Raw genomic sequence first — 21494 nt, forward strand, 5'->3', positions numbered from 1 at the left:
ATAAATTCTGAGAAAATAATATCGTATATTAAATTTTTGAAATTAATGAAATCGCATATAAGGAAAATTATTGAAATATAATTAAATGTTCTTAATTAAGCTAATTTAATTACCAGTTCACTCTTAAAAAATCAGTTCTAAAATTATGCTTTAAAAAACTGGTTTAGCCTTTAAAAAACATTGGTTCACATCACATGCAATTTTAGACTACCTGTAAAGAATGATTTGGCTTATATATATATATATGATTACTCTGCTTTTTGACACGAAAACTTAAAACCGTGTTGAATGGGAAAGCCAGAAAACGTGACATTTCCTCCAACTTTCGTGGACATTTAAAAAAAAAAAAATGACTGGATGAACCCCAAAAGAAGCACATGTAAAAGTTCATTTTGTCATCAGTTAGATTTAGTTTCTGTAATTTAGAAATTGTGCAGAAAGGATTAGAAAATTTGAATAGAATTTTGTATTTTTGTGTGTCAAACTGTGTACAAAAAAGTTATATTTATAGTTAAAATAATGTCAGTTAAAATAGAAAATATAATTAAGTAATTAATGAATAATATTACAGAATAAAATCTACGTATACAAGAAAATATAAATCAGTCAAGCAAATACAAAAAATATAAAAATATATTACAGAATTGGGTTTTTTAGTACTGGAATTTGACAATTCATAATAAATACTAATAAAAAATATACAAATATTTCTCTCTCCTCTAATAAAAAAACTCACCCACTACGGAATCGTTGGCAATGAAGCATCTCTTTTCTGCAGAGAAAAGAAGCTTTCTTTGAGAAACGCAGACCAACTACACAAAAGCAATGTGAACACAACTTTCTTTTTATTCTTAATTGAAACCTCCAACTTTCCTCATGTTGATCGCTTTTTTACTACGCGGAAAGCCTTGCATATATATAACAAACGGATATCCAGAGCCTTTTTGTTAAGAGAAACTGATGAAGCCTATTCTCGAAATCTGCAAATTACTAATATTCCATTATTAAACAATCTTCTAAGTCTCCAATCCATGGCGTCCACGAGTACTCAGATTGTCTCTTCATCTTCTTCTTCAACACCTCCACAGAGATATGATGTTTTCCTAAGTTTCTACGGGAAAGACACTCGCAACAGTTTTACGGATCATTTATATGCTGCTTTGATTCAGAAAGGCATTCGCGTGTTTAGAGATGATGAAAAGCTCGAGCGAGGAAAATATGTTTGTGAAGAGCTCTTAAAAGCAATACAAGAATCTATGTACGCTATTCTTGTTATCTCTCCAAACTATGCTTTCTCTAGATGGTGCCTCATTGAACTTTCCAAAATTGTCGAATGCATGAGAGGCACAGGCAGAATTTTGCCCATTTTCTATCATGTGGATCCATCTCACGTACGAAACCAGACAGGAACTTTTGCAGAAGCTTTTGGTAGGCATGAAAAAGAACCCAAGGTTGATATTCATATGATGCAAAAGTGGAGAGCTGCTTTGAGAGAAGTGGGCAATATCACCGGATGGCATCTACATGATAGGTAACATTAAAGTCTTTTCTAATTTTTTTAGTGTGAGCATAGATAATAAGTTGAAAATTTCTGCAAAATAATCAAATTTGTTTGAAATTAGTATCATCATCATAATTTGCTACACTAAAACTTGGCAAACTCTCCCATGGATTAACATGACAAATTTTATTTAATTTTCTCGTCAAACAGACTGACAGCAAACTTTCAGTTTGTTTGGACTTCGGGAAAATTTTAATTTTAGCCAACTCCAAAGAAACTTCTAGTCCTTTTTTTTTTTTTTTTTTTTTTTTTTTTGCCTCACCAACAAGTATTTGTGTATATTAATTGTAGTGACAGAAGCATCTTTCTTTTCCTTTTTTTTGGGGGGTCTAGCTAAATCATATATTGGCATCATCATCATCATAAAAACTCAGATTTTATAGAAAAAGTACCACAAGCAACGATGATATGAAGAAGTTTAAAAAATAAAAATGATTTAGATTCTTGATTTTTTATTACAATTTCAATATTTGATTACAATACACCCCTTAAATAGATAATATTTTAATATCAACTAAATATGAAATATACGGAAAATATTATATTCTAACAATGTGATGAAGCTAAAATTAACATAATAAAAAAATTTATCACACCAAAAAAAATTTTAAAAAAAAATTAAAAAAAAACATAAAAAACCGTAAGTAACATGGTCAAATTACGTACATCTTATGAATAAACAATATTTGGGGGAGTTGAAATCCATAAATATTGGATTAAAATGTTATTGCCATTTCTAATTAACCATCCACAACCATGACCATTACACCAAGTCTTTGTTCTTTTTAGCTCACAAATTTAAATTTCGTGCAGAATTATTGCTTCAATTAATAGAAGCTAGTAAATATATTTAATTGGTCTATTTGTGATATCTTTATCTTATAATTGTGAAGATAAAAGAAAAAAATGACTATAAAAAAGGGAATGCAAGAAGCATACAAATAATTAAAGGACGTAGTAAAATTAGGCACACTCTCAAACCATTGAAGTTTTATAGTCAAGTGATAAAACATGGTTTTTTATTAGACCGCATGATGAACAGAGCAAATCAAACCTTAATTATGGTGCTACATCATAAATTAAGAATTTTCATTTCTCTGCTGGATGCAGCCTAACATTTTAACTTATTCAGCATTTTTTTTTTCTCTATGGCTATAGTTGATCTATCTTTCTTACAGGCAGGAATCAATCGTTGTCAAAGAAATTAGTACAAGGATACTTTGTGGATTGACTTGTAACTTCTCAATTGTTTCCAATGGTTATGTTGGAATAGAATCCCGTGTGAAGGAAATTATGACCTTACTTAGCATAGGATTGGATGACGTTCGCTTTTTAGGGATTTGTGGGATGGGAGGAATTGGGAAGACAACTCTGTCAAAAGCCATTTATGAAAGAGTTTCTCATCAATTTGAAGCTAGTTGCTTTATTGTAGCTGGTATCAGAGAAGAAACTAGATCTCATAGTCTACTTGATCTACAAAAACAACTTATTTCTAAGATCCTAATGGAAAGAGAAATAAATATATGGAATGAGTATGAGGCAAGGATTGTGATAATGAACAGACTACGTACTAAAAAGGTTCTTCTTGTTCTTGACGATGTGGATGGAGAAAAACAACTAAAAGCATTAGCAGAGAGCCATGATTGGTTTGGTCAAGGGAGTAGAATCATTATAACAAGCAGAGATCATCATTTGCTAAACAGATTTGTGGATATTACATATGATGTTAAAGTGCTGAATGATGCTGAAGCTTTACAACTCTTTAGTTTGAAAGCCTTCAAGAAACCCCGTCTTGAAGAAAATTATGCGCAATTGTCTAAGGATATTGTGAATTACGCTCAAGGTCTTCCTTTAGCTCTTGAAGTTTTTGGTTCCCTCTTATTTGGTAAAACAATGGATGAATGGAAGAGTGCCAAGGATCTACTAAAAGAAAATCCCTATGCAGAAATTTTGGATAAACTTAAAATAAGTTACGATGGATTGGAGGATTTGCAGAAAAAATTGTTTTTAGATATTGCATGTTTCTTCAATGGAGCATATATACATGGCATCATATACAAACTAGAAAGTTTTGGTTACTATCCAGACTTCAATATGAGAGTTCTTGTGGACAAATCTCTTATAACTATGTTAGGGGGAAGATTGCAGATGCACGATTTGTTACAAAAAATGGGTCAAAAAATAGTTCGTTGTGACTCTACTGAGGAGCCTGGCGAACGCAGTAGATTGTGGTGTAACGAGGATGTCATTCATGTATTGAAAAATAGTACTGTAAGTGGATTAGTCTAAAACTAACATAGAGAATTATATTTTGATATTGATTCTTGTAAGTATTTGTCAAATATTTCCATCACACTAATTTCATTTGTCTTGGTTACTAGGGAACTGATGCGGTTAGAGGCATTGTCCTAAAATTGCCTCTACAGAAACAAGAGCGACTAAATGTTGAAGCATTCTCAAAGATGAAAAAATTGAAAATGCTTCAAATTAATGACGATAATCTTTTACCATGGCTTTGTGAAGCTCGTGATGATTTACACACTAATTTGGAATGGCATGGAGATCATTCGAATACCATGCTAAGCAATGAGTTATGCATTATGGAATGGTTGGGATATCCTTTTGAATCATTGCCGACCAATTTCCAATCAGACAATCTTGTTGAGCTCATAATGTGTGGCAGCTACATCAAGCAACTGTGGGTTGGAAGGAATGTAAGATTTTGGCTAATGCATATTTAATTTATTCTTATTCTTCTTAGTCCTTTAAATCTTCCTCATTTTATCTAACTATTTGTTGGTCTGTAACAGAGTTTTGAGAAATTGAGACACATTGACCTAAGAAATTCTGAAAACTTGATGGAGACACGAGATTTGAGTGGAGTCCCAAATCTTGAGAAACTAGAGCTTTTATGTTGTACAAATTTGTCCAAGGTCCACCCATCCATTGGATTTCTAAGACGGCTTAAATGGTTGGATCTACATGGTTGCAAAAATCTTATGAGACTTCCAGATGAGATCTACTCAGAAACTCTTGAAGATCTAAATCTTTTTGGTTGTTCAAGACTAAACAAAATTCCAGATAGTGTGGGTAACCTGACATCTTTGCGATATCTTTCTTTGGACGGGACTGCCATAGAAAAGTTACCACTATCATTTAAGAGGTTGTCGTCTCTTGAAAGTCTCAATATATCTAATTGCTCAAGACTAGAGAAAATCCCAAAGAACCTGTTGAGTGGCATGGAATGTCTAAAGGGACTTTATGTAGGTGGAAGTGCTACAAGGAAACTTGCGATAGGCAGTCGACCAGATCCCATTATAAGTCGTTTGCTCCCAAATTCTTTCTCAAGTTTAAGCTCTTTAAGAAAACTAGATTTGAGTTATCACAATCTATCAGATGGAGCAATTCCTAGTGATCTCAGTTGCTTATCCTCACTTTTTTGTTTAAATCTGTCTTGGAACAAATTTACAAGAATACCATACGATGCGTGGCAACTTTCCAAACTTGTAATCCTAAATCTGAGTTATTGCAACCTATTGGATGGAGGGATCCCCAATGATCTTAGTTGCTTATCCTCACTTTTTTTTTTAGAGCTAAGTGGGAACAAATTTATGAGAATACCAGATAGTGTGGCTCAACTTTCTAATCTTCGTGTACTTGACTTGAATGATTGTAGTTGGCTTCAAGTATTGCCGAAGCTTCCATTGGGACTAAGAAAGTTGAGTGTTACAAATTGTCCATCGCTGGAGTTGTTTTATAAGCAAATGGAAAAGTGGAATTCAAATGAAAAATTAAGGAGCATTGATTGCTCTGTTGTACAAGCTTATATTGATTCTGATGGAAAACCCTTCAAGATCCTAAATCTGCATCCACGAAGTCCTTTATGGACTGAGAGCGATGACAAAGTGAGTCTATTTTTTAACACACTAAATTAATTAAGTTATATTGCTTTGTAATAGCTTTAACATCTTTCTCTTTTTTGTTTTTATTTTACAGAATAAAGATTTTACTGTTATAGCATGCGGCCCTACATTGCTGGGATCAGGAATCCCCGAGTGGTTCGACGATAAAAGCACTAATTCGTTTGGAAGGATTCAAATGCTTTCAGATTTGGGCTCAGATAGGTACTGGAAGGGGTTTGCTCTTTTTATTGTTTATGAATGTCATGAGCCTCACACACATCCAAGAAGGAGAAGAAAAGTCAAGGTGGATGAGCATGGGAATTCGAATTGTACAACATTTGATGGCAGTAATAGTAATTTTCCCAACTTTGTTTGTCAATTTCAAGTCAGTGGAGTTGATGTTACAAAACCGTTAGTCCTTTGTGCCCCTGGAGTCCCTTCAGTTGGGCCAAACGGATTTTGGGTGTATATACCATATATGTGGTTCATCCGGAGAAGTGTGGTCATGAGTAGATTTTTGGGTGGAAGGAGATCCCTTGAGGCTTCAATTACAACAGGCAGCCTGAATGTTGAGCTAAAGGAGTGTGGGGCGCGTTTAGTACGTGATGAGAATGATGTTTCCACGTTGTACGAACTTCTCAACACCATTTCTCCAGGTGCATTGTGTTTGTACAAAAAAACTAGGCAAACTCTCGAAGTCAAGGGCCCTATTATTATTAAATCTAATGCTGTAGCATCTGGATCAATTGGTTCGGTTAATTGTCAGCATCTCTTGAAGAAAAAAGCAAAAGGTATGAAATTCGCCTCATACGAAACAGCTTAACGGGCATTAAGAGAAAACAAAAAACGTTCACATTTCCATCCCAGAGGATTAGAGGCGAACCGACAAAGAAAAGGAGAAGAAAAGCGCACGAACAGAGGCACCTCAATACGCAGCTCTACAACTTGGACACTGTACACAAAAGTTCCAGTGGTGCGTTTCTAATTTTACCCATTCTCTATCTCGTTTATTTGATTTTAGGCTTATTTTTTATATTTGATGATTTTGTTCTTGTTTTGGTGTTGATGGTGATATGGGTTTGTGTCTCTATTTTTCCTCTTTGTTCCTTCGTTTCTTTCTGTTTGGTTGCTCACAAAGTTTCTAGGAATTCAAACTAATTCAAGTTTTTCCTCTTTAGCAATAGTACCTGGTGTTTGATAAAATGTCTTTATGGCGGTGTTACGGCACTCTTTGCTGGGTCTTTAGATGCCATTCCTCGGTTGCTTAAGCGGCTTCCTGAAATCTTGTTGCCAAAAACCCCTGTCAAGCTTCTTTAAGACTTTTGCATTCAAATTAAAGCTGAAATTGGGGAGATCCATCCTTCCAATCACACATCTACCTCCAGTGGATGGTCAAGGAGTCATCCAACCTGAGCCAGAAGAAATCTTGAACAGACGCTCAAGAAAGATCCACAACTGAGCAGTAGTGGAGCTTGCTTATAGTGCGTTGGCAGGGTCAACTGCCAGAAGAATCAACAACACTTATCCACACCTTGTGGGCAAGGTGTTTTGATCATGGGAGGTATTTGTTACAAGGCTGAAGGAGAGAAGAAGAAAGAATAAAATTGTGTAGAAGCAGAAGTGGAAGAAAGTGGCACTGAGCTGAAAAGCATGGACACGTGGATTTATTGTAGTGAAAGAAGGTTTTTTTGTTAGTCAGTTGAGGAACTGACGCGTGGATTCCAGCTAGGTGTAACTGAAGCAACTTGCATTCAGTTAGAAGATCAAACACGTGTGGAAATATAAACTGTTTAGTTAGTTGCAACTTGTTTGGGTTTTAATACTATGTACAGCAGGCCTATTGTATCTGGGTCCAGTGGTATAAAAGCCCACTTCTGTTTTCATTTCCAGCATTCAAGCTTTCCAACAAGAGTTTTTTAATAAACTCTAGCTGAGCAATTTAGCAATCCGTTTCGCTAGTGTTTCAGTTGTAGAAGAAGTGTTTACAAACTTAGCTTGAATTCCAGATTCTATACCAATTTTCTCATCATTTTCCACTCTTCCAAATAGTTTTTACTCTTTAAACCTTTGAGAAGTAAACCGTGTATTGCACTCTTTTACTTCTACATTAACAATCATTATTGTAACTTTTCTCACTTGAGTTCTTGTAATTCATGTCTCTTGAACTCTTATAACCATTGTTTCTTGCAACCAGTATCTCTTGAGCTTTTGTAACTCGTCTTAATAACCATCAAATTATCAAATCCGTCTAACAACCTCACAGTTGCCATAAAATCGTTTGGCTTGCCCCGCAATCGCCACCAAATTTGTTTGGCAACCCCACAATGAACACCAGATCCGTATGGTGGCCCCATAATCATCGACAAAATTGTTTGATTGCTTGTCACCACTAAATCCATCTAGCAACCCCTCGATCATCAGTAAATCACTACCACGATGGCTACTTTGAGGCAACTACCACCCACGGACAAACTGCAACAACTTTTTTTTTCTTTGTTTTTCAAAAATATTTCTCTAAACTTTACTAAACAATTTCTCTTGTAAACCCCACATACAACACTCTTTTATAGGGGACCTCCCCCACAAACAATTCTCAATACTTAATTTTTTCAAAACCAAAAACACTTTTCAATTTTCATTTTTTTTCTACTCTTTTTTTTAGTGGTTTTTTTTTTTTTTTTTCAACTTAGGTATATAATTATTTTTCACATTATCTCTATCATTAATTTAACAGAAAAGTGAAGAGAGGCCTTGTATTGAAGGTATCTGAAATTCAACATCAAAGTAGGCAAAACATGAGCATTTGATATAGTCTTTCCTAATGTCAACTTAGGTAAAGACTGCTACATATTAACAAAACTATCCCATCACTTTTAAGTGAACCAATCAAGGTGCCATTACAAGCCATTCTGTTGAATATACTAAGTAAAATTTATCTGCACCAAATTTTGGTTGATAAAAAAAAAAAAAAAAAAACCACAAGCAGCTTTTTAGGGCAAAACTATGTAGACTATTTTCCCTGCAAGTCACAGAAAATTTACTTTTCAGGAAATAAATCCTGGATATCGACAATATCAGCAAGGACTCCAGCTGCTGTAGTATCATTGCCAGCACCAGCACCTTGAATAACCAGTGGCTGGTTATTATAACATCTGCTGTAAATCTCTAACTGCATTTGCATCAAACGAAAAATTGTTCACTTTCATATTTTATTGTTTAACACGAATAACCGCTAACCAGGACCATACATATAACTAAAAAGAACTTCAGAATGAAGTGAATAAAATGTAAAAGTGCAATAGATTTGCTCTTTCAACAAGAAAATCCTGGATGTAGATGCAAAATGTTCTGATATGTGATGATGTATTTTCAAAATTATTATTGCAGTTGCATTCTAAGTGAAATATGAAAAACTTCTTCTCCAGGAAACTTATGGTTGTAGAAGAAAAGAAAAAAAAAAACACTGAAAGAATGATACAGAACAAAAGGCACCCAAAAAATAAATAAAAGGACAGTCTCCATATGCTATATTGTTCTCAAAGGAATTCTGATTTTTTATCAAAGCAATATTTATTGTTTTGACTAGGGAGGCAAAGTTGCATAGTTATCTCCTCTTTATTCTTACTACTCTTCTTTTTCTTCTTCTGTCTCCAATTCTCTACACTACCATGGCTGGCTGTTGCCATCTCTACAGAGTTGCACGTTAAAACATGCCCTACAACCATATTCTAGAAAGTTCCATCGCCTAAAACCTATTTACAGCAATCCCACTACCTTATCCTAGCAAGACAGCCCCTAATTCTTCCTCTCCATCTACCAAAACAGTTCTCCCAAAAAGTTCCTAAGATATCCTTCAGTCTCTTTCTTCAAGGCTTTAAGCTGCTTAACGAATTCTATGCTAGTATAATAGGACACGGTTTTACTTTATCATATTGAAAGGACATCCATCAAGTTGTTGCCTACAGATCCTCTCTCCTAAACTATGTTCAGAAATTTAAATGGATCTGACATCCTGGAAATATCCTAAAAATCTAATAAGCATCACCAGCCAATGGTTTGAGGAGAGCTATTATAATAATACTCTGAATCCTACCTGCCCAATCTAAAGTGATTATAAACTTCAACAACCGCCAGAAGGATTTGGACATGCTGAATAATTGACGCGTTTGGCCTATCATTACATTAGAGGAAGATCAGAAGATCCATCAAGGCATTCACATACACGAAAAAAGAGAAACTTCATTCATGAAACCGTCATCCACCCCAGTATCTCATTTAAAACTCTTCAAACAAGTTCTTGGTAAATGGGTTACATTGTCTAAGTTTTGGTTTGTGAGTTCTAAGGCTAATAAGCTCACATATAAAGTTTTTGCCTCCTATTACATAATGAAATTTACCTGCATTAGTTCACCAGTAAAAGATAAGACTATGGGGGAAAAAAAAAACAGAAGACTTACCACATTGTCACTTCCTCTAAGCCTTCCCAACGGAGAATCCTTAGGAAGCTCTTGAATGCCAACTTCACACCTATCAAAACAAAAGTAAGTAAATATAAAGGGAGTCATCACAATTGAGCCAATGCAAATAGATTCTCACAAATTAGATAACAATTCCAACAAATTTGATTACAAAGACATGCACAGGCAAGAGGACGTGCTTACACAAAAAAGGTTAAGAGCATATATTCATCAATTCTTCTACTTTTAGAGAGAAAAAAGCTAAAATACACTAATAGCCCCCCAACTTTAGGTCAATTGCAATGAAACCCGTGATCTTTACATGCTATTGTTAAAAAAAATTATAAAAAAGGAAGGAAATAAATTGAAAAACAAAAGGAGAAAAAGAAAAAGAAAAAGTGGGTCAAGGAAATTGCTTTTGCTCATCTTGCTTACCAACAGACAGAAAAATGATTCTTTTATGTTGCTAATTCTATAACCAGACCACTGAAATCCCACCAAAACCATCAAATCTGACAAATTAGCAAAACAAGACGAGGGCCACCAATCTCCCAACCTCAGCCACACCTTCCTCCCTCATTGCTACGCAGACCTATATCTCCATGGATCCCATTAAGGCTTGCAGTGAAAACCCTCACACCCAAAACGCTTGGACCTAAGACCTGAAACCCACACTTGATGTCTGATTTGTCAGGAGATGGTAAGGCAGAATCTGGAGGCAAATATCAACAAAGTATTGACCAGGTCTTGGGGGGGATGGACATGACAGGGATTTGGGCAGCCGTGAAAGACGAAGATGCAGGGGATTTGAGGTCTTTCTATGACATTGGAACAGCCGTTTGAAACAATTTGACTTGGAATTGATCGAGTCCTGTTGTAAGGTTTCCTGTAGGTTTGCACAGGAAGAAAATAGAGAAAGAGGGCTTACACTCATACATAGGTCTCACCTTATATATATATATATATGTATCTGTCACCAACATAGTCTTTTAATCTTAGCAAACTCTTCTAACATGTGCATTTGAGAAATCGGTTGAAAATTTTTTAGCAATTTGTACAATTTCTTTATTTTTTTCAAGGGATTTTAGGATCATAAAATTGGTTGTCTGCAAAATCGGAGGATTTTAAGTTGATTTTCTTTGTGGCTGATTCATTGTGTTCTTCACATTTTTCTTCGTTCTTTGATTTGTTGGTTGGCTTACCTATCTACAGGCTAGGCTTGTTGCGGCCAGCTTGTACCCTGGTGGAATTGGCGGGGAAGAAGGCAAACTTGTCTGTCATGGACAACAATAAAAGAGCCTGTGTGAAAGCTTTGTTCTTTGTTTTTAACTAAAATTTTTTATCTTTTCTTTGTCCAATCATATGTTAAAAGACCACATGAATGATGCATGAATTTCTGGAACCTTTGATTTCAAACTACAAAGGTTTAAGTGCCATTGAACAAAAGTTGAAGGGCATTGCATTTTAACCAAGAAAAAAGTCACATCTAATCTGTACTTTCCTGCAGAGATTGAGAGGCCTCATGAGGCATGACCCAACAAAAAAAGTTCCAGAATAGCTACTACCACCTGTAATTTTACACATCAAATACCGCTGTTTTTTTCCCATGACAACCCTGCGTCAACTTCACTCATTCCTCCTACTTACCAAGAAAAAACTTCACCCATTCCTCCTCCTTAGACCACTACCCAAGGAAATTCAAACTTACAAAAAATGTCCTTGTTCTTTCCATCATGGTGCCTTTCTAACTACAAGAAAATGCAATACAGAAGTTTCCTCCTATTGTCGTTATCTAATGTTCCTAAAGTTCTGAAGTCCAACTGCCTTTTCTTTGTTCCTTCGATGAAAAATTTGAACCATTTTGTTACTTTACGGTAGTTACTCAATGAACCTTTAAACTTTAATTTAGCAAAGATTGTCCATATCCTTTGTAAAGTAAATTACTCTCAGAATATATTCTACCTACTAAACTTCTGGACACAAGTAAAGATGGATAGAAAAATTACCTTGACCCCTCAATCACACAGACATAACGTAGCACATTGCCATTTAGAGAAGCCTTATTCACTCTCTCTTGGATATTTTTATCAAGCAGTAACACCCCACAATCCAGGAATTCTTCAACAGACATTACATTGGTTCCCATTTCTTCAGGAAACAAGCTCTCGATCTAAAAACATATATGACCATATTGAAAAAAACAAATGTTATATATTAGTAGGCATCAATCATGTTTATAATTCAAAGATTTTTTAATTTACAAGAATGTCAAGACAAGAGTATAGCATTAACCCTATTACCTTGATGCTATCCAAGTTAATCCGCCAACCAAGAAGCCGAGCAAGGATCAAAGCCTGCATTTTAAAAGAAACAGTCAAAAGTATCTGGTATGAATTATGCTTCTATAATTCAGAAACCACGTCATGTTCATTTTCATCACTGAAAAATCTGCTTTGTGGATGATATCTATACGACTGTTATATGACTTACATTGCTTTAAATCAATCATATTATGGTCGATTGTACATAAAAACACTAATTAAGAATAGATACAAAAATAATTTATAAATCACTGATAATGTCACGCAATTGTGGACATATTGATTCACATACTACACACACAAAACAGGACAACTTGGGAGGTTTCAAATGCTAAAGCACAACCGCAAAGCATAATGATAACTTAATCTTGTTTTTGTTTATTCTTTTTCATCATCAGAGAGATTCTTCCAACCATGATTGTTTCGATTGAAACATTATCTAATATGGTAAAAGTCTAAAAATTAAAATGAAACTACAAAATCATCTTGGAAACATGCATTATGCACTCTCAGCCATGTTCAAGGTCTATCTAAGAGGCAGAACACTTTTAATGTTAATCACATCAAAGAAAGAAGCCTAGAGATTTTAAAATAAGTAGAAAAATAAAACAATCATATGGGCCACAAATGTAATCAACCATGTCCAAACCTTTCTTGCAACATCCATCCCACTGAGGTCATCGCGCGGATCTGCAACAAGGATATCAAGTCAAAGATAATCATAGTTAATTTTCAAGACCTAACCTTTTATTGCAAAGCACCAACTTCAGGAGACAAAGAACTTTTACAAGACTCATGAAATAACAAGATGAAACGTAGTAATTCAATAAGTGGATTTCATACAGGTACCTGCATGCATGTGGATTTCATGGGTTTTGTTAAATTTCAATTACTTCAAATAACCAAATAGAACTCTCAAGTACATACAAAATTGAAACCCTCACTTCCTCCATAGAGTACCAAAACTTCTAAATGAGGAACTCGATATCGATTCTTATCATGGAAATCTCATGCATCAAGAACACACATACACCTGAACAATTCAATACTACAGCCCAAAACATTTCATAAATAGAATTAAGGCCAGAAACAGTCAGAAGCCAATACTTAAGGCCTCATAACTGAAACCACTTCTTACATTCAGAATTAAATTGCTTTTCCAGTATTTCATTAACATTAAAATGATAGTTCAAGAGAAAGATAACCCATATAAAATATGGACACAATTTAGACACCCTACATATTTAGGAAAACCCAAGAACAGACCAAGTCCTAAATAGGTAGTGGAAAAAGGAATGCCAATTGAAATGGATTTAAAATGTTAACGGAACTAGAAATTAACCATTCATTTGAAATTTCAAAAGTTTTAGGTATATAACTAAAGCATAAATATTTTCCACATAATTCACTTTGCCACAGAAACTTTATTTTGAGCTCGTGAAAAGAAAAATAGTAATCTTCTGAGATGCAGATCAGATTTATGCAATTATAATCCATTTCAGCTTGCATATTTGGCTCAGAGTGACAAAATATAGGTGGACAAAATTCTATTATATTTCTCCTGAATCGATGGGTAATGTCAAAATATACAACCATAAAAAAATATGAAAAAAAAAAAAATAGAGAGAGAGAAGAAAATGAAGAACTAATGGAGCAAGAAAATGTAATTAAACTACAACTTCAAATCTCACAAACAAGTGGGATGATGAGATTACCTATATACAAATGTCCATTAAAGATAGAAGAATGCTACACTTACTCCCATTTCTTTACACAATTTTTCCACACCCATAGGTGGCTTTTAAAACTACCATTAGATCAAAAATCAAATAAAGATCCATCTCATATCCAATGGTGGTTTTAAAAGCTACCTATGGGTGTGAAAAAATTGTGTAAAAAAAATGGAATAAAGTATAGCATTATTCTTAAAGATAACGTGCATAACTTTCATTGACAGAAATACTTGGACCGCATTTGGAGCTAAAATAATCAATCTCTGACATTTGACACGACTATTGGATTGGAAATAAATAGTTCCTACAGATTATGATAGATGTATCAATAGCATGGGGGAGCTATTATTATATACAATCAGTGGGGGATTACATTGGTTCCCTTTCAGCTGCCTAAAGACTGTAATTGGTCACATTGAGGTCATCACAATGGATAAAATTATTACAAAATATCCATTAAAGATAATGTGCATAACCTTCATTAACATAAACACTTAGGCCGCATTTGGCTCACTGTATTTAGGGCTGGATTGGATAAAATTGACCATATCCAATGTTTAGCACGACCATTGGTTTGGATACAAATAATTTGTTCAGATCTTTTAATCCTCCATATTGCGTATATAGCAATACCATGGGGTACGTAACATTATTATATATGGGCAGTGGGGATTACATGGGTTCCTTGTCAGCTGCCCAGGACTCAAGCTTATGCCTAACCACCATCTTTTTCAATAATTCAATCCAATCCTAGTGTGTTCCAAATGCAGAATGGAATATCTTTAGGTCCAATTCAATCCAATCCTCTTTATACAGTTATCAAGCGCGCCTTGGTGTAGAGAATGCATTATAAATGATAATACAAAGTGCCAATATTTTGAAAAGAAACTAATAATATATATATATATTGGATGTGAATATTAAGACAAACAAAACAACAAAGAAAAACCAAGCACATCCAAAATTAAAATTAAAACATTTGGTTAGTAGAAACTATCAGTGAACATATTTATTCATAGATTGCATACTCCGAATATGCCATAAAATTCATAGACCATGAATGTGATTTACAGCAAAGCCAAAATTATCATATGAACCTGGTTCAGTGAATCCCAGGCTTTTAGCAGCTTTAACAACTTGGCTCAATGGCTTTCCATCTTCTAACTCACTCATTACATACCCCAATGTACCTATAACAATATGAGAGATAAGAACCATTATTTGCTTACATATGATCTGCTTTATACAACAGCAAGGAATCCTCCGAGAGACATTATTATGTAAGACTGTAAACATAAAATTAAAGCCTTAAAAGATTTGTACCACTCAAACTCCCAACAATGCGATGCACACAATCTCCAGATGCAAGTATACGATTTATGGCTGCTATGACCGGAAGACCAGCACCAACCTAGTAAGAAATTTGAAATCAACTCAAAGGGCAATGCTTTAGCCACTTAACTTCGATATGTCTATATGCTAAATATGATAAATCGGAATGTGACCATGCCACATGCTTAGCAAGATCAATAAGGAAGCCATTCATAATAGATCAAACACCCGACACTACAACATCAATCACAAAAAGTCCCACTTCATAACTAGCATGGACATTGAGCATGTCTGATGAATCAAGTGTGTTTCCATCGTACTGAAGAATAAAAAATAAAAAACCAAGTACCACCATTCTACCAAAAAGTAGTATAATGGAACTGATAGTATTTATATACCTACTTAAAGTATGGGTCATTAAAAATTAGAAAAAGGGAATAACTAAAGTTCATTAGCAAAGCTCAAACACTCAATGGTGATCTCACGCTTTACGCTTTACTCCCGGTGTACTTTGGGGCGCCTTTACGCTTTCAATAAGACTGGCTATTAATTATCAAAAAAAAAGCTCCAAGCACAAATCAAGAACAAGGGGAAAAGCATGTTAAGATGCAAAGTATAGAGGCGCTCACCTTTAAGAGGTCCATATATAAATGTGAATTCTCCTCATTGACCTCATGCAAGGGTTTGGTGATAATCCACCGTCACCCTCCCTGGTTTGAAAAATTCTAGTGATCTACCCACCCAATGTTCTTTTAACAGCACTAACAGTTGTGGAAAAGCATTAGCAGTGCTTGCAAGAGATTTTCGGGCTATGTTAAGTTCATGGTAGGGGATGGTAAGAGTGTAATTTCAGAATGAGATATGGTATAGAAAGATGGCTGAACAATTTATTTATTTATTTTTGGCTCACTTTATTTTTAATAAGTAATTTAATCTTATTAAAGCTCATAGGGGCGCAACCCAAATACACAATAAGTATACAAGAAAAACATTAGGGAGAATAAAAGGAACAAGAATTCAAAAATTCTACAAAGTTAGCAAAGCACAAACTATTGATAGAAACCATCCACCCGTAAAGAGTTTTGAACAATAAATCTTTTAATTCTGTTGAAGAAGGAAATTTATGATATGCGTTTATTTCCTATTATGAGTTGATTTGGTTATACCTGATTTCATTCCTATTAATGTAATATGCAATAAGCGCATTTCCATAATAGGTAGTAGAATTTTCTATTTAAACTTGTGTAAGTGTACGAAGCAACACAGTGTGGAATAAGACAATATTCCTCTTCTTCTTTCTCTAACCCTTTCGTCTTTCTCTTTCAACTATTTGCCATCTTTCTCTTTCAAATAGGTATCAGAGCACTTGTGGTTGGTTTTCATTGTTTTTGTTTCACGCTTGTGTCGCCCAAATAGGCACACTCACGTTGGGTCTGCACTGATTGCCATAGAAGACCCACATTCGAGACTCTTTAGGAAAGCCTGAAGCATTTTGGGTGAGTTTGTGCCACCAACATCACCAGCAAACCTATGCCGATCGAATTTTCTCATTCTTGATCAAACATATCCCAAATGATCATTGCTTATCTTATGAGCAACTTTATTTTTTATTTTTTTCAATGGAAATCACGGAGATCAACGACTGAAAATATATTTTTGCAAAGACATATTTCCCTTTCCAAGAGAGCTTTGGTCATCATAGATTGGCCACGTTTATGTTGACAACAAGAAAGTTAAGAGAGCTTGGATCGTGTGGTTTAGATGGGTGAGACAGAGCTTTTACAATTATCTTCATCTTTATAAATCTATCTCACAAGTGTTCAGTTCAATGCATATGATCATCTCCATAGCCATAGCCATAGCCATATCCAAATTATCTTCTTATCTTTTTCTTCCCTAACAAGACTAACACAAGGGCTAAAGTTAAGCTAAATGCAGCCCATTGGTGGACAACTTAGGGTGATGGTCCCATGTTGTCTGGGGTAGGGGGCACAAGGTTAGGGTCCAGATAATGAATACTTTTGATAGGGTAAATATATAGCCGAGATCATGGGTTGTTGGGTCAGTGTCTTAACAAAAAGGCTTGATAGGATCAATCTTGGGGCTTTCTTCTTTGAGTTGCGATAAGTTCAATATTCTAGCTTATAATAATATGAAACGATCCGAACCAAGCCAAAATTTGTTTTTATTCTTGATTGAATGCCAATATCATCAATATACCATGCATGCTGAAAACATAGCTAGGGCTACAGACGGGACTGATGGGAAAACCATGGCCACGGAAGGTAACTTCAGAGAACTCCGACATAGCTGGGGACAACCTGGCACCAATAAAATGCTCGCTTGAGAAATGAATACACCATGGAATGTTAAACCAACTAATCAGTCTAGCCAGTTCATCCCATCGCAATTGTCTATCACTATCAACATTAGGACCATAAACAATGGCAAAAGCCCACTCAAAGTTAAATTTGACATTTCTAAAGGAACAAACCACAGAGAAAGCTCCCACACACTCCTTAATTTTTTCCACCAGCCGCCTATCCCACATTAACAGGATCCTACCAAAAGCCCCTTCAAAAGCCAAGTAACACCAATCCACATTAATACAACCCCATAAACTGCACACAACAACCCTAGACACAAACTCTAGTTTAGTCCTTTTTCTTTTTTACTCTTTATATTTGGACAGCTACATTTGTAGCTCCATGGGTACTTAGTTTTCAAGATTTTTCTACTTCTTTTTTATCCTTCTAATTAGGTGTTTCTCCTGTATACTCCATGTGTATGAGTAGCGTTTTTTGCATTTTAATGATATTTCGATTATATATATATATATATATATATATATATATATATATATATATATGAGCATTAAACTACTTCTGCTACTAAATGAATCTATACAAATTTAAGCTTTATTCCCAGCAAAATTTTAATTCCTTGTGGCGAAATAACACATGTCAACTCTCTATTACACATACAAAATAAAAGGATACAATAAAAAAATAAAAAGAGAGGAAGAAAGCTCCTTGTTGCATCATGAAAAAAACGGCTTACAGTTGACTCATGCCGAATGTGACGTGCGTGTGAGACTAGTTTGTCGTAATCCTCCTGTAGGCCAAAGAGTACAACATCCTTTTCAGATACTTCACATGTTACTGTGTATCTCGGATACAAATTTATATTGCATGAACGGTGAATAAGGCATAAGATGAATGAGGAGAAAGAAACAAGGAGAAGTACTCAACATCAAATGCAAATAATAATATTCAAAAGTTATTGTTTCAATCCACCTACTAGATTTTATTACCATCGTAGAAGTAAGAGGCTTTTTATTTGCCAGGACAATGCAACAGCCCAAGTCAACCACTCGTTTTAATATTCCAATTGTCTCCGAACTTGCAGAGCAATCTACCAAGGCCAAACCTGTTACAAATATATTCGTGGCTGAAAATGAACATTTGGCGACATAATCCAATTTCCACAATGAAGCATAATAAAAGCCTGAAAATAGCCACATACCCATTGATTTACCCAGATGGGCTGCAATGTCTATAACTTTTCTTGTTGAATCTGAATTGGTGAGTACTTGAAGTTCACCTTTAGCAAAGAAATGACAAAAACAAGCATAAGAAAAATGGAAAATTGTAAAATCCATCCTCACCATTTCAACAAGAATATAGAATCGAATTACCGGAACTACAAAGGGTCTGCAGAGAAGAACCGCTCAACTTGGCTCGGCAAACTTCCAATAGAAACATATCATCCAACTCCATAGAAAACACATCCGACACAACAATCAACGACTTACTATCACATACTCCCACAACTCTCAAGTAAACTCCCTGCCAATCAACCATAGTATATTAAAGCAATCAAATAATGATGGGTCCAAAGCAATCTAATAGCAATACATGCATTCACACAATATAGGAAAAAATACAAAATTTAAAAAGAAAATGCAATAATAGACTGTGATTTTTTTTTTTTTTTTTTTTTTCCCTCTAAGAAGCCTTAAAATGGACTCAGTTCTGAATGCAGAAAAGAATCAGGACACCAAAGAAGTGGGTTTTGCAAAATATAGACCAGTTTGGCGTGGAGAGATCGGCAGGAGACAATGTGCTGGAGGAGCTGCCGCCCAACGCCACCACAACCCATCAGAAGCAGAGGAATAGTCTTCATTTTGTTTTCCTCTGATTTCTCCTTTTCCACTTGTTCCGTGGGTTTTGCGGGGTTTTGGGGATATGGGAGCCTTTATATTACCAACAGCCAACAGGAGTTGGAAAATAACATTTTTTATGAAAAACCAAGAGCAACCCCTTGGGGTTTTTTTTTTTTTTTTTTTTGGTCAAATTTGTAAGGATTTGTTTGTCTTATTGAAAAAAAAAAAAAAAAAAATTGGGTCTTTTTTTTTTTTTTTTTATCATGTTCACACAAGAAAAGGGGGAGAAAAATTCGAACTAGTAACCTCCGTTTTATTATGCGTTAATTTTGTCCTATTGTTTGTCTTGGAGGAGGGAGATATTGGCATTTTTTTTTTAAGTTTAGGAAAAACATTTACAGAATTCATAGTTTAGGGTAGGGGTGTACAACTAGTAACCACAACCGCAACCGGTTTAAGCAGTTATTCATCTATAAATAACTGTAACACCTAGGGTGAATGGCGGTTAACTACAATCGGCAGTTATTGAAGGCCGGTTATTAATCGGTGACCATTTTTTATAAATAGTTTAAAAGCCCAGTTTCTTTCAATTTTTTTTACACATACCGATTTGGTTTGGGTCCATCACCAAGCCCACTAGCAACTAACCTCTATAATTATATACCAATCACTTAGTGCACTCATTAAACTAACATATAACACACAATATAATGATCATAGGTTGTAGTGTTGCTATGAGAATATATGGTACATGATTCACGCACTAACACACAGTTATGCTATTATCAACATAATATCAAGACATTATACCAATGCAATGGATGGGCTTATATGAAGATATGTTTTCTTGCTCTCTACAGTTCAATTAATGTAATGGCCTTTGACACCCTTAAAGAACAAGGATTCCAATCATTCGGTACCTTAGAAAAGTGGTATAGAGTGATTTCTAAATTCATTATTATCTATCTATAACAATTTTGTTTGTACACCTATATTGTATAATGATAAGTGTTATATTATACAGTGAAGAAAGAAGAAGAAAAAAAATAAAAAAATAAAAAATAAAAAAACTATACAATTTTAGGTTTTAAGTATTATCATTTTTAATATATATTATATATATAATAAAACGATTACCAGTTACCTGGTTATTAACCGGGTTCCTGAATCCCTATAATCAGTAACTACAACCGCCATAGGCGGTTATAGGCGGTTGTGGTTATCCAATTATACAAACTTTTGGTATAACCCACCCTTGAAAACCGACTTACAAGGAAAGAGTGTTCAAGAGCTTATATATATATGGTTAAGATTAGACTTAACCCATGTGGGACAGTAGGATCGTAACATACCACCACACTCCGCAACCGACATCCACGGCTACCCACTCTATCGACACTGACCCGATGGTGACACTTTCTCTTTTGGCGGCTCTACTCATCTATCAGTATTCAATGACTTAAAATACTATGCTCATACATAGTACCAAGACATTTTAATTCGGTTTATATGTCACCTCCTCCGTGACTCGACCACAAAGCCACAACTCATTCGATCCCATACTCGACGAATTAGGTTTGATTCCATACTAGACGTGGTAGCTAGCTTTGATACTAAATGATACAAACCTTGGATAGAGCTCATCCTTGAAAACAGGCTTACAAGAGAAGGGTGTCCAAGATCTTATATACACATGATTAAGATTAAACTTAACTCATGTAGGACACTAGGATCGTAACATCCGATTGCGATTATTTGTGGTTATTCGGTTATACTGTGATGTGGTTAGCGGTTATTAGTGGTTAATAACTTCCCCACTTGAACACCATAGTTTATGAGGCCGTTGACAAAAGGATGGTAGTTTGAAGGATGCCCTAAAACCTTAAAACCCAAAAACAACCAATTGGGAAAACAAACATTTTTATTAAACACTTTTATAATGCAATTGTTCCTTGCAATTATTTAAAAAACCCTTTTTATTTAAGAAACAAACAAAAATTCTATTTTTAGCTTTTAGTCCAAC

At 34.9% G+C, this 21494-nt stretch overlaps 3 protein-coding genes across 3 annotated transcripts; 2 read left to right on the forward strand and 1 right to left on the reverse strand.

Annotated features, from left to right (window-relative positions):
• The first annotated feature begins 971 nt into the window (after positions 1-971).
• On the forward strand, positions 972-3850 carry LOC148584100 (TMV resistance protein N-like). The gene is made up of 2 exons (XM_088519190.1): positions 972-1531; positions 2740-3850. The coding sequence occupies exons 1-2, from the start codon at positions 1032-1034 to the stop codon at positions 3848-3850; spliced, it is 1611 nt and encodes a 536-aa protein (XP_088375316.1). The 5' UTR covers positions 972-1031.
• Positions 3851-4038: 188 nt separating this feature from the next.
• Positions 4039-6286, forward strand: LOC132162895 (uncharacterized). The gene is made up of 4 exons (XM_088518738.1): positions 4039-4275; positions 4372-4885; positions 5153-5466; positions 5558-6286. Exons 1-4 carry the CDS (start codon positions 4039-4041, stop codon positions 6284-6286), a joined length of 1794 nt encoding a protein of 597 aa, XP_088374864.1.
• A 1931-nt stretch (positions 6287-8217) lies between these two features.
• LOC132164153 (Glyceraldehyde-3-phosphate dehydrogenase-like family protein) lies at positions 8218-19569 on the reverse strand. The gene is made up of 12 exons (XM_059574587.2): positions 19396-19569; positions 19004-19154; positions 18832-18909; positions 18620-18735; positions 18367-18420; positions 15298-15385; positions 15072-15164; positions 12891-12931; positions 12221-12274; positions 11927-12090; positions 9921-9990; positions 8218-8632 (listed from the first exon to the last, which is right to left on the reverse strand). The coding sequence occupies exons 1-12, from the start codon at positions 19489-19491 to the stop codon at positions 8501-8503; spliced, it is 1137 nt and encodes a 378-aa protein (XP_059430570.1). The 5' UTR covers positions 19492-19569; the 3' UTR covers positions 8218-8500.
• Positions 19570-21494: the final 1925 nt, after the last annotated feature.

Source organism: Corylus avellana, chromosome 8 (assembly GCF_965113065.1).
Source record: "Corylus avellana chromosome 8, dhCorAvel1.hap1.2, whole genome shotgun sequence".
Lineage (NCBI taxonomy): Eukaryota > Viridiplantae > Streptophyta > Magnoliopsida > Fagales > Betulaceae > Corylus > Corylus avellana.